The 12,665-nt window shown below is 54.1% G+C and overlaps 3 protein-coding genes across 3 annotated transcripts; 2 read left to right on the forward strand and 1 right to left on the reverse strand.

The window, feature by feature from the left end:
* Positions 1-2,883: 2,883 nt before the first annotated feature.
* On the reverse strand, positions 2,884-3,672 carry LOC148591643 (feather beta keratin-like). The gene is made up of 3 exons (XM_088537222.1): positions 3,578-3,672; positions 3,282-3,290; positions 2,884-3,205 (listed from the first exon to the last, which is right to left on the reverse strand). Exon 3 carries the CDS (start codon positions 3,193-3,195, stop codon positions 2,884-2,886), a length of 312 nt encoding a protein of 103 aa, XP_088393348.1. The 5' UTR covers positions 3,196-3,205; positions 3,282-3,290; positions 3,578-3,672.
* Positions 3,673-6,930: 3,258 nt separating this feature from the next.
* Positions 6,931-7,693, forward strand: LOC148591644 (feather beta keratin-like). Its single transcript, XM_088537141.1, has 2 exons — positions 6,931-6,999; positions 7,374-7,693. Exon 2 carries the CDS (start codon positions 7,379-7,381, stop codon positions 7,691-7,693), a length of 315 nt encoding a protein of 104 aa, XP_088393267.1. The 5' UTR covers positions 6,931-6,999; positions 7,374-7,378.
* Positions 7,694-10,723: 3,030 nt separating this feature from the next.
* Positions 10,724-11,500, forward strand: LOC148591645 (feather beta keratin-like). The gene is made up of 2 exons (XM_088537266.1): positions 10,724-10,791; positions 11,181-11,500. Exon 2 carries the CDS (start codon positions 11,186-11,188, stop codon positions 11,498-11,500), a length of 315 nt encoding a protein of 104 aa, XP_088393392.1. The 5' UTR covers positions 10,724-10,791; positions 11,181-11,185.
* The last annotated feature ends 1,165 nt before the right edge of the window (positions 11,501-12,665 follow it).

Here is a 12,665-nt window from a genome sequence, read left to right on the forward strand (position 1 = left end):
TATCACTTCCCACAGTGGGGTAGCTTACCCAATGCAGGGGTTAGGAGCATAGCACCAAAGGACAGGTCAGGTAGGAAGGGACTTCTGGAGTGCCTCAGGATAGATCCAAGAAAGCTCAGCCATTAGGTCGAAGCAGCTTGCCCAGGACTTGCTTTATCTGCTCTGCTATGCCATTCTTCCAAGGGTGGCAATGGCACAGCCTCACTTGGCATCTGGTTCTACTTCTGGATTCTCCTCAGGGTGTAAAAGACTTTCCTATTATGTTGTCTGACCCTCTCTTCTTCCCATGTCTATGCCTGTGGGAGATGGTATAGAACAGCACTCTCCCATGACCTTGAAGGAACTGTGCATACTGTTCTTTCCTTTGCTGTTCCCACGCGAAACGTACTTTAGAGAGTAGCTGGAGACGGCACGGGGCCAGCTGATTACTGGCATCTGCAAGGCCACGAATGCAAAGCTGATTGGCTCTAGCAGGCATTGTGTTAATATATAAGGCGTTCACTTGAGCAGTAAAGGAGATCCTGATTCTGGATTCCAATTCTGATTAAACACAAATTGCGGTCTGTGTAATCATTCGCCACATAGGCCCATTGTCTGCTGTCCTCCAGCCACATACCCTAGGGAAGAACTTGGCTCTGTCTTCTCAGTGACTTCACCAGAACAGTGGGATAGCGGCCAGGAGGTGCCCACGTCTCCTGACTCGGCACATCCCCTTCCCTCACAGTGGGCTTCGTCTCCTCACAGGCCAAGTGCTCCAGACCCGTGACCAGCCTGGCAGCCCACCGCTGCATACTATGCACTTGTGCCATGTCTTTCCTGCATCAAAGAGAAACTAAAAATGGACATGGAATTCTTCATGCAGTTGAATGCATCTTGAACAGAGCTGGCTAATCACTTCCATTACACTACTAACTGTGCTCCTCTTAATGCAGCCAAGAATGCTGCTGACTCTCTGGTGTCACGGAACAGAGTTGCCAGTTGCAGCCTTCCTGAAGGGTTTTCCTCTGGCCTTCTTAGGAGACTTTTTCTTGAGAGGAGCTGCAAATTCACTGGGCACAGAGTGTAGGTTGCATCTCTACTACCCCGAAAGCTCTGCACCATGGCTCAGGGAGATGCCCGGCTGTGTCTTGCCGCAGTGCGACCAAGCCATAAGCATGGCAGAAGGCTCAGAGGAGATGGGCAAAGGGTGAGGTTGCTGTGAAACTCAGGAATCATGTAGGATGCAACTCGCTGATCGCATCTGTTCTACAGACAACTGACTTCATTTCAACACACAGGGCCCCAGAGCAATGACCTTTGTGTTAGATTAGCAGATGCATCTGCTGAGTGGATTAAGTGGTGTAAATGTTTCTTCCAGAGTTGATCAAGTGAATGTACATGTCTCCTGAGATTAGTCAGGCCAGCCTGGGAGAAGTGTATACGTGGCTCAGCCGAACACAGGGTATAAAACCCAACATCTCGTGTAAAACAGAAATGATTTAAAAAAGGAATTGTGGAGAAAGTCAAAGGCTTGAGATGCTTTCAGCACATGTATTCATTCCCAGCGCCAGGCGAGGACCAGGATCCTGCCGGTGGGTGTGTTCTAAAGACAGGGAATATCAAGCCCGTGAGTACTGGACTGACCTGTGCAACTACACGTTTGTAGTGTGATCACTTGTATTGTGATATTGCTGAATCGTGTGGCTAAATCAAAAATCGCACGAAAAAGCAAATATCTTCAAACATCAGGCTTTCTTTTTTGACTCCTCAGATGCACAGAATATCAGATAGGAGCTGGTCAGAGACTACCCGACTCTGACAATCAGTTCTGCACTGCTTCTTCCTCAGCTGTAAGCTTCTCTCCAGCCTTCCTGCTGTTAGAACACTACTCTGGGAAGCTACTGGACACACTTGGGACACTTGAACAACACCCCTACCCCTCCTCTGGCCCTGAGTCACTCCCAGCTTGCCGCTCCCCAGACACTTTCCCCAGGAAAAGCAGAGCATCCTTGCAAGCAGGGGGATGACATGCGCTGTCTGCAAGCCTATTCCCTCCCATCCTCACTCCTGCTCTCCTTGGGTAGCCATCTTCTGTCAGAGCTGCTTCCACCAGTTAAGTTCCACCCAGAGGAAGAGATACTCCTTCCCTCAAGCACTCATGGGGATGCTGTCCCTCCAGGGCCACCCACAGCCACAGCTCTTCCCCAAGCTCTGTCTCCCAGTTCAAAGGAGCCACACTGAGGCCCAGAGGACATTTCTGGGCAGAGGTGCTGAGAGACAGGGCCCAATGACTACATGCACTGGAGTAACCACGAATGTCCTTCTCAGCTCCAAGGAAGCATGTCTACAAGACCACAGCTGCAGAGTGCCCACCCTCTAGTTCCTTTGGGAAATTTAAAGGGGTCTCATGTGCTCCCAAGTCAACACAGTCACCCCAGAAAATTGCCTTTCTCCTTGGGCATCTTGGGAGAATAACCACAGAAAAAAGAACACTACAGAGACCCAGGCATGCATGCAGAAGACCTTTAATGAGTCACCAGAGAAAAACGAGCTAGCTCATCCAAGCAGAGGTCCAGGGGAAGGGAGCACCAGGGGCAGACAAAAGCCTGCACCTGCACAGCGGGAGGGGCCAGCAGGGTCCCCAAAGCAGGCTTTGGGGGACTGCATGGCCCACATCAGCAGAAGACAGCCTGGACAACGCAGCGAAAGGGGAGAGTGGAAGGAGGGAAACTCAAAGACGGGACTTGCTCTGAGAGAGCCAAGGCTGGCCCTCTCCAGCATTCCCTTGGGAGGGCAGTTACAATCAAAGACACCGTCTGAATGCCGTGTGCAAGACAGGCAGTCTCTTGCAGTGCCATCTTCTGGTTGCCTGGAGGTCCTTCTAGAGGGTCTTCACCAGCACGTTTAGCAGGGGAGGCACCTGGTGCCACAGGAGCGGCCACCAAGGCCAAGGCCAGAGAGGCTGAAGCCCCCGGAGTTGATGGGCACTCCCTGAGAGCTGAGGATGCTGCCAACGGCAGCGGATGTGGAGGATCCCACGGCGGTGTTCTGCGGGAAGGAGCTGAGGATGGGTCCGGGCAGGGTCACCACCACGGGAGAGGGCTGGATGACAATGGTGGAGTCCTGGCACTGCCTGACACAGGGCTCATTGCAGCTGTTGGCCAGCGGGGTGGGCCCACAGGGCCGGCATGGCACGCATGGGTCGCAGCAGGACATGTCTGAGGAGCTGGAGGCACCTGCGAGAGAGGCCAGGGAGGAAGCAGAGCATGAGGGAACTCATTAGGAGCAACACGTGACACTACCACAAGGGACTCAGGGCTTCTGGTGGGCCATAACCTGGAGGTCGTTCAGCTCAAAATACAGCTCTTTTGCCTCAACCCCAAGAGCCCTGCCAAGGGCAGCCAGAGCCAAAGAGGATTCTGCCCACACCACAACAACCTTAAGGTAAACACCAGCAAACACCCCTCTCATGGCTCTCACCAGCCCAGATCCTTTGCCCTCTTTCCCCCTCCGAACACTGCTAACACCCAGCACAGCAGTTATCAGCTGAGATGAGCTGTGGGAGCAGGAGAAGGAGCAGCAAGAGAAAGGGCTTCACATTCACCTGTTCCCAAGGAGGTGGAGGCAAGAGAAGTGGATGGAAGAGTGTGGAGTTTGGCTGTCTTTTATAGTGCTCCTGTGCTGCCCCAGGCCCAGAGACACCCAGGGCCTGACCAGTAATTTTGCAGCACGCTCACCTCAAATGCAAAATAGTTCTTCTCATGGCGCGGGTGGTATTTGTTGTCTCATCAATGGAGCCTTTTCATTTCCTCATTTCTGGCATGCCCATTCTGCCTCCCAGGACCCTTCTCTAAACTGTCACGTAGGGCTCAAAGATTTTTTGAGCAGGAGTTGGCAGTATGCATAGAGGTGATGGTGCAAGTGCTGGAGGAGTCCTCCTGTGCAGAGAGGGCCGATATTGGCCTAGAGTCCTTTGTTGGAGCTGCTTGTGATGCCCTTGCAAGAAGGAGCGCTCTACCACAAACTCTCTGGCCGGAGCACGAGCCTTTGCTCTCTCCCAGCTCCCTCTGGCCATCAGTTCATTTTCCGCAACGTCCCCAAAATCATTTGAGGCCCTTTAGCTCTGGGAGCAGCAGCGAGGTCAGGCAGGAGGGCAATGGCTACTGGGGCTCCTTAGGGTTGCGCCTGGGGGCATCCTGCTACTTGGAAGAATTTTCTGCAGGGCAGCGTTGGATCTGCCCATGCTGGACAGGAATTCAGCCCTGCATGTGGTGTGTGGCTGCAGCCAGGACCCACGCTTGGCTTAGCCTCATGCCAGTAGGGTGACACATGGCCTTCCTTAAGGCCTTCCTTGGTTGTGGCTCACCACGGGTTGGTCCCGGCATCACGAGACTTGGCTGACACAGTTCCTGTCTCAGGAAGTCAAAGGGAGCTTTGCAGGGAGGCTGTGCTCTCCCTGAGAGCTAGTGGAGTTTGTCCCAGCAAGCACAGTCACTGAAGACATCCCTGTATGCTTCTGGGATGCATACTAGCTGCCTCCATATCTCCAGGGCAGGGAAGCCCTTTTTTCTTGCCTCAGTGAAGAGGCAATGACTCCTTGATGTATTCTGAGAGGCTTTCATACCCAGGGACCTTCTCAACACATGCCCCAGGCATGTGGCAGGGTCCTGCCAGCCCCCGATGGTGTCCTGCCACAGGTCCTCCTGGCTCTTGAAGCCTTGTTGGGGAGGCTCGAGTATCCTGCTCAAGCCCCCAACACCCATCTGGGACAGGCAAAGCTTTCTTTGTTTCCACAATGCTGCTGGGTTGTGCTTCGAACTAAAGTGGGCTTTGGGGCATGGGAGGAGATGGGTGACTAAGACTTTATGCCGTAGGAACACATATTGCCTGCTAGCTCCGGATGACTTCGGCCGGCATGCAGATGTCTTGCAACACTTTCTCTCCCTCCACACAGCCAGCAGCTCATAAGACTCCAGTTGGACCATTCCCACAGGCTGTCTAGCACCCCTGAATGGACACCCTGTTATAACGTAGATTGGCTGATCCGTGCAGTTAGCTGTCATCTGCAAGCTTGATGCGGAGGCACTCTCTTGCTTCCACCATGTCATCGAGAGAGATTATTGTAGAGGACAATTCCCAGCAGAGATCCTGCTGGTACCACCCTTCCTATAGGCCTCCACTGGAGCCTGGCTCACAAACCCCTACCCTCCGAGTCCCACCAACCCCCAATTTTTGCCGATTCTGTACTCACACACTGAGAGCACAGCATCCTCAGTCGGATACAAGGCTATTTTGGGAGACAGTGTCGAAAGAGAAATAAGAGACGGAAAGAGAGAATGTAGTTCCCCCATTGTCCTTTGCACCATTTATAGCCATAAGCCTTTTATTCTCCAGGCATCTACTTTTTATTCTCCAGGCAGGACGCTAGAGAATTGGCTTGGCAAGATATCGGCCAGCACTCTCGGCTCCCTTGGACGCACTCTGCCAGGAGTCATGGGCCTGCACAGGTCAGCTCCTCTGAAACAATCCTTCATTTGATCCTCCTCACTGCTGGGAGGGATGTTCCTCCTCCTTGAACCCTCTGGAAGGTCACAGAAGCCTGGCAGGGCTTCCTGGCAAAGACTGAGGCAGAGAAAGGATTGAGTGCCCCAGCCTTATCAGCATCCACTCTCACTGACTCATGCACCCCATTCAGCGGTGGATCTTCATTTCACTCGGTCAGCTTTCTGCGTCTGCTATAGCAGTGGAAGCTCTTCCCCGGAGGCCCCCGGCCAGTCTCAACTCCAGAGGAGCTTTGATTTTCCTAGCAGCCTCCCTACATACTCCAGACACGTCCCACTCCTTTGTTGCAAAGTGTTTGCCACCACTTGGCTCCCACCATGGACTGCTGCACGGCATCGCTCCTGCGCCAGTGCACCACTTGGCACTTCCCTTTGATAAAGTGCATGACATAGCTGTCTGTCCCTTGCCCAGTCTGTTGAGGCCTTGCAGTGACCTTGGCCACCTCCCTCAGCACTCGCAGAGGCGTCCCATCAGCTCCTACGCACTTGCTTCTGTTCCATTACTTTCAAGAGCCACAGCTTGAACCTCCTGTACATAAAGTGAGTCTTCCTTGCTCCAAATCTTCTCATAGTCCTGAAGGCAAATCCTACAAGGAAGACGCAAGGCCAAGGAGGCTTTGCGTATCTCAGCCTTTTCTGCCCCCTCTGTGGTGACCTTGCCATGGGATTGAGCTCCACCACCAGCCTCCACGTCCTTCACAAGGTCACCAGCTCCATGCATGGCTACGCCCACCTTTTCCTAAATGTTTCTTTTCGCTGCCAGTATAACAGTAAAGGCCTCTGTGTTGCTCTATGGCCAGCTTCAGCCCATAGTGCTCTCTGCATATCCTAATCCCAGCTCTGCCTCCTGAAACAAAACTCTCCCCACAGCAAAGAGTATCAGGAGGAAGAGAGACAAACTCTGCAGTGCAGCCCACCTGTTTGGGGTGAGGTGGGGGCAAGGAGCAGTGACAGCTGGAGAGATCCAGGCAGTAAGGAGGGAGAGAGCAGGATATGGCACATCCACATGCCTGGGGAGCCTTGGGTGCTTGCCTGGGGACTAGAGAACAGAGAGGACCTGGGCCCCTTCCAGGCAAAGGAGTCAGAGACAACCCCACAAGAGTGCCACGGCCCCATATTTGTGTCCGTGCTGGGCCCCTGCCACACATGGGCCATCACTTCTATGCATACTGCCATGCTCCTGCTCCGCATATCCTTGGCCCTCTAATGCCAGTGCCTGAAGGCAGCGTCTGTGGAGAATGGGCATGCCAGAAATGAGGAAATGAAAGGCTCCGTTGAAGGGAAAACCATCATCAACCATGCCATGAGCAAAGCCATTTTGCATTTGAGGTGAGCGTGCTGGAAAATTACTGGCCAGGCCCTGGGTGTCTCTGGTCCCAGGGCAGTGCAGGAGCACTATAAAAGACAGGCAAACTCTCCACTCTCCATCCACTTCTCTTGCCTCCACCTCCCTGGGACCAGGTGAGTGTAAAGCTCTTTCTCTTTGCCCTCATGTACCTACAGCACATCTCAACTGATAGCTGTTGTGCTTGGCTGAGTGTTGGGAGTGCTTGGGAGGAGGGGAGATGGCAGAGCTTCGGGGTTGGTGAGAGCCATGAGAGGGGTGTTTGCTGGTGCTTGCCTTAGGGTTGCTGGGGTGTGGGCAGAACACTCTTTTGCTCTTGCTGCCTTGGCAGGACTCTTGGGGTTGAGGCCAAAGAGCTGTGTTTTGGGCTGCACGACATCCAGGTTATGGCCCCCCACAAGCCCTGAGTCCCTTGTGGTAGTGTCACGTGTTGCTCCTCATGAGTTTCCCCATGCTCTGCTTCCTCCCTCACAGGTGCCTCCCACTCTCAGACATGTCCTGCTACGAATCCTGTGTGCCATGCCGGCCCTGCGGCCCCACTCCGCTGGCCAACAGCTGCAACGAGCCCTGTGTCAGGCAGTGCCAGGACTCCAATGTTTTCATCCAGCCCTCTTCCGTGGTGGTGACCCTGCCCGGACCCATCCTCAGCTCCTTCCCGCAGAACACTGCCGTGGGATCCTCCACGTCCGCTGCCGTTGGCAGCATCCTCAGCTCTCAGGGAGTGCCCATCAACTCCGGGGGCTTCAGCCTCTCTGGCCTTGACCTTGGTGGCCGCATCTGTGGCAGCAGGAGGTGCCTGCCCTGCTAAACGTGCTGGTGAAGGCCCCAGAGGAGCACCCCCACATACCCAGAAGATGGTACTGCAATGAAGACGCACCCCTTGGGCACTGGATTCAGAGCGACTGGGTGATTCCGGCTACGCCTGCTAAGGAAGGCCCTCTAGGGGGTCTGCCTAGTCTCTCTCACAGCACAGCCTATGTCTGCATTTATGTTCTGCTCTTTCATTTTCTGCTACTGTCTCCTCGCTGTCTTCTTCCACCTCAATGCGCACCTAGAAAAGAACTGCTAGGTGGGAACTCCTACATGGACTGATGTCCAGCAGGAACTCTCCTGCAGCCCCATGCTGCAGACTCTCAGGTCACCCTCATGCACTTCGTGCGCTGTGACGTCCATTCAAATGCATCCTGTTTCCCTGTCTCTACTCAATAAAGCTCTTCTGCATGGCCATCAGTGTCCCAGTGTTGTTCTTCCCTTGGTGGGACCTCTCCCAAGACGCCGAGGAAGGAATTTATTGCTCTGTGCGGTTCACAAAGGTGCTGCTGTTCTGTGCCCAGGAAGCAGAGTGCTCTGTGGTCATTCCCTTGAGTCCTCCCCCATGGCAGCATGTCACTCCCAAGGCTATCACTTCCCACAGTGGGGTAGCTTACCCAATGCAGGGGTTAGGAGCATAGCACCAAAGGACAGGTCAGGTAGGAAGGGACTTCTGGAGTGACCTGGAGTGACCCAGGGACCTTCTCAACACATGCCCCAGGCATGTGGCAGGGTCCTGCCAGCCCCCGATGGTGTCCTGCCACAGGTCCTCCTGGTTCTTGAAGCTTTGTTGGGGAAGCTCGAGTATCCTGCCCAAGCCCCAACACCCACTTGGGAACAGGCAAAACTTTCTTTGTTTCCACAATGCTGCTGGGTTGTGCTTCAAACTAAAGTGGGCTTTGGGGCATGGGAGGAGATGCGTGCCTAAGACTTTATGCTGCAAGAACACATATTGCCTGCTAGACAGGGACCACTTGGGCCAGCATGCAGATGTCTTTCGCAACACTTTCTCTCCCTCCACACAGCCAGCAGCTCATAAGACTCCAGCTGGACCATTCCCACAGGCTGTCTAGCACCCCTGAATGGACACCCTGTGCTAGAGTAAATCAGCTGATCCGTGCAGTTAGCTGTCATCTGCAAGCTTGATGCGGAGGCACTCTCCTGCTTCCACCAGGTCATCTAGAGATATTATTGTAGCGGACAAGTCCAGGCAGAGATCCTGCTGGAACTGCCCTTCGTATAGGCCTCCGCTGGAGCCTGGCTCACAAACCCCTACCCTCCGAGTCCCACCAACCCCCAATTTTTGCCAATTCCGTACTCACACACTGAGAGCACAGCATCCTCAGTCGGATACAAGGCTATTTTGGGAGACAGAGTCGAAAGAGAAACGAGGGACTGAAAGGCCTGTAGTTCCCCAATTGTCCTTTGCACCTTTTCTCAAGATGGCCAGGAGCCTTTTATTCTCCAGGCATCGGCAACCTGCCCCGGTCTCCATGATCTAGCAAGGACACTAGAGAATGGGCCTGGCACGATCTCAGCCAGCACTCTCGGCTCCCTCGGACGCAGTCCGCCGGGAGTCGTGGGCCTGCACAGGTCAGCTCCTCTGAAACAATCCTTCATTTGATCCTCCTCACTGCTGGGAGGGATGTTCCTCCTCCTTGAACCCTCTGGAAGGTCACAGAAGCCTGGCAGGGCTTCCTGGCAAAGACTGAGGCAGAGAAAGGATTGAGTGCCCCAGCCTTATCAGCCTCCACTCTCACTGACTCATGCACCCCATTCAGCGGTGGATCTTCATTTCACTCGGTCAGCTTTCTGCGTCTGCTGTAGCAGTGGAAGCTCTTCCCCAGAGGCCCCCGGCCAGTCTCAACTCCAGAGGAGCTTTGATTTTCCTAACAGCCTCCCTACATGCTCCAGACACGTCCCATTCCTTTGTTGCAAAGTGTTTGCCACCACTCGGCACCCACCATGGACTGCTGCACGGCATCGCTCCTGCACCGGTGCACCACTTGGCGCTTCCCGTTGATGAAGTGCATGACATAGCTGTCTGTCCCTTGCCCAGTCTGTTGAGGCCTTGCAGTGACCTTGGCCACCTTCCTCAGCACTCGCAAAGGCATCCCATCAGCTTCTACGCACTTGCTTCTGTTCCATTACTTTCAAGAGCCACAGCTTGAACCTCCTGTACTGAAAGTGATTCTACCTTGCTCCAAATCTTCTCATAGTCCTGAAGGCAAATCCTACCAGGCAAGACACAAGGCCAAGGAGGCTTTGCGTATCTCAGCTTTTTCTACCTGCTCTGTGGTGACCTCACCATGGGATTGAGCTCCATGAGCTCCCCCAGCCTCCACGTCCTTCACAAGGTCACCAGCTCCATGTATGGCTACGCGCACCTTTTCCTAAATGTTTCTTTTCACTGCCAGTATAACAGTAAAGGCCTCTGTGTTGCTCTATGGCCAGCATCAGCTCATAGTGCTCTTTGTCTTTCCTAATCCCAGCTCCGTCTCCTGGAACAAAACTCTCCCCACAGCAAAGAGTATCAGGAGGAAGAGAGACAAACTCTGCAGTGCAGCCCACCTGTTTGGGGTGAGGTGGGGGCGAGGAGCAGTGACAGCTGGAGAGATCCAGGCAGAAGGATATGGCACATCCACATGCCTGGGGAGCCTTGGGTGCTTGCCTGGGGACTAGAGAACAGAGAGAGCCTGGGCTCCTTCCAGGAAAAGGAGTCACAGACAACCCCACAAGAGTGCCACTGCCCCATATTTGCATCCGTGCTGGACCCTGCCACACATGGGCCATCACTTCTATGCATACTGCCATGCTCCTGCTCCGCATATCCTTGTCCCTCTAATGCCAGTGCCTGAAGGCAGCGTCTGTGGAGAATGGGCATGCCAGAAATGAGGAAATGAAAGGCTCCATTGAAGGGAAAACCATCATCAACCATGCCATGAGCAAAGCCATTTTGCATTTGAGGTGAGCGTGCTGGAAAATTACTGGCCAGGCCCTGGGTGTCTCTGGACCCAAGGCAGTGCAGGAGCAGTATAAAAGACAGCCAAACTCTCCACTCCCATCTACTTCTCTCGCCTCTACCTTCTTGGGAACAGGTGAGTGTAATGCCCTTTCTCTTCGCCCTCATGTACCTGCAGCACATATCAGCTGATAGATGTTGTGCTGGGCTTTGCTGCATGTTGGGTGTGCGTGGAATGGAGAGATAGGGCAGAGGTTCTGGGCTGGTGAGAGCCATGAGAGGGGTGTTTGCTGGTGCTTGCCTTAGCATTTGTTTTGGCTGAGCAGAAACCTCTTTGGCTCTGGCTGCCCTTGGCAGGTCTCTTGGGGTTGAGGCAAAAGAGCTGTGTTTTGAGCTGCACAACGTCCAGGTTATGGCCCCTCAGAAGCCCTGAGTCCCTTGTGTTAGTGTCACGTGTTGCTCCTCATGAGTTCCCCCATGCTCTGATTCCTCCCTGACCTCTCTCGCAGGTGCCTCCCACTCTCAGACATGTCCTGCTACGAACCCTGTGTGCCATGCCGGCCCTGCGGCCCCACCCCGCTGGCCAACAGCTGCAATGAGCCCTGTGTCAGGCAGTGCCAGGACTCCAATGTCGTCATCGAGCCCTCTCCTGTGGTGGTGACCCTGCCCGGACCCATCCTCAGCTCCTTCCCGCAGAACACCATCGTGGGATCCTCCACGTCCGCTGCCGTTGGCAGCATCCTCAGCTCTCAGGGAGTGCCCATCAACTCCGGGGGCTTCAGCCTCTCTGGCCTTGACCTTGGTGGCCGCATCTGTGGCAGCAGGAGGTGCCTGCCCTGCTAAACGTGCTGGTGAAGGCCCCAGAGGAGCACCCCCACATACCCAGAAGATGGCACTGCAATGAAGACGCACCCCTTGGGCACTGGATTCAGAGCAACTGGCTGATTCCAGCTACGCCTGCTAAGGAAGGCCCTCTAGGGGGTCTGCCTAGTCTCTCACAGCACAGCCTGTGTCTGCATTTATGTTCTTCTGCTCTTTCATTTTCTGCTATTGTCTCCTTGCTGTCTTCCACCTCAATGCACATCTAGAAAGGAACTGCTAGGTGGGAACTCCTACATGGACTGATGTCCAGCAGGAACTCTCCTGCAGCCCCGTGCTGCAGACTGTCAGGTCACCCTCATGCACCTCGTGCGCTGTGACGTCCATTCAAACGCATCCTGTTTCCCCGTCTCTACTCAATAAAACTCTTCTGCATGGCCGTCAGTGTCCCTGTGTTGTGCTTCCGTCGGTAGGACCTCTCCCAAGATGCCGAGGAAGGAATGTATTGCTCTGTGCGGTTCACAAAGGTGCTGCTGCTCACCTGCTGGAGTCTGAGAACTCCTAATCTTTCAGCAGCTCCAACCCTGCCTTCTAAGCTTCTCCACCTGTGTGGGATTCTTTGCACTCCTGGCACGCATTTCAGAGATTGCTATCCACTCTTGTGTGCATACGCTGTCTCTTTCCCTAACATAAGCCGTACACTGCAAAGCAAGTAGTAAAGAGAGGGTTGGATGAATGTGTCACCTGTCTTGAGGACCCATGAGGATACCAGAAGAACCCATCAGGTTCTTTGATATTGTTGTAACAGCAGCTCCAGGCTTTCCAGCAGCAAATGCAGAAGAAAGTCAGCAAGAAAACAACCACCTGATAGCTGTGGAAGAAAATCCTGCCGTGGAAGCTTTTGCAAAACATGGTCCCAACAACTCACAGCTGAAGCGTCATAGTTTCATGTTGTCCCCCAGGTGGGACAGAGCTGCTTTCTGCAAGCCTTTCTTCCTCTGAACAGAGGATGCTGGAAAAGGCCCAACATGGCGCAGCTCTGTGCCCAGGAACCAGAGTGCTCTGTGGTCATTCCCTTGAGTCCTCCCCCATGGCAGGGGGGCCAAGGCTATCACTTCCCACAGTGGGGTAGCCTGCCCAATGCAGGGGTTAGGACCATAGCACCAAAGGACAGGTCAGGTAGGAAGGG

This window comes from Tinamus guttatus, unplaced genomic scaffold (genome assembly GCF_059628265.1).
Source record: "Tinamus guttatus ecotype Peru unplaced genomic scaffold, ASM5962826v1 Tinamus_guttatus_pri_ptg000732l, whole genome shotgun sequence".
Classification (NCBI taxonomy): domain Eukaryota; kingdom Metazoa; phylum Chordata; class Aves; order Tinamiformes; family Tinamidae; genus Tinamus; species Tinamus guttatus.

What these genes read in the sequence shown, in the direction of transcription:
- LOC148591643 (XM_088537222.1), bottom strand. Translation starts at nt 3,195, where the DNA reads ATGTCCTGCTGCGACCCATGCGTGCCATGCCGGCCCTGTGGGCCCACC.
- LOC148591644 (XM_088537141.1), top strand. Translation starts at nt 7,379, where the DNA reads ATGTCCTGCTACGAATCCTGTGTGCCATGCCGGCCCTGCGGCCCCACT.
- LOC148591645 (XM_088537266.1), top strand. Translation starts at nt 11,186, where the DNA reads ATGTCCTGCTACGAACCCTGTGTGCCATGCCGGCCCTGCGGCCCCACC.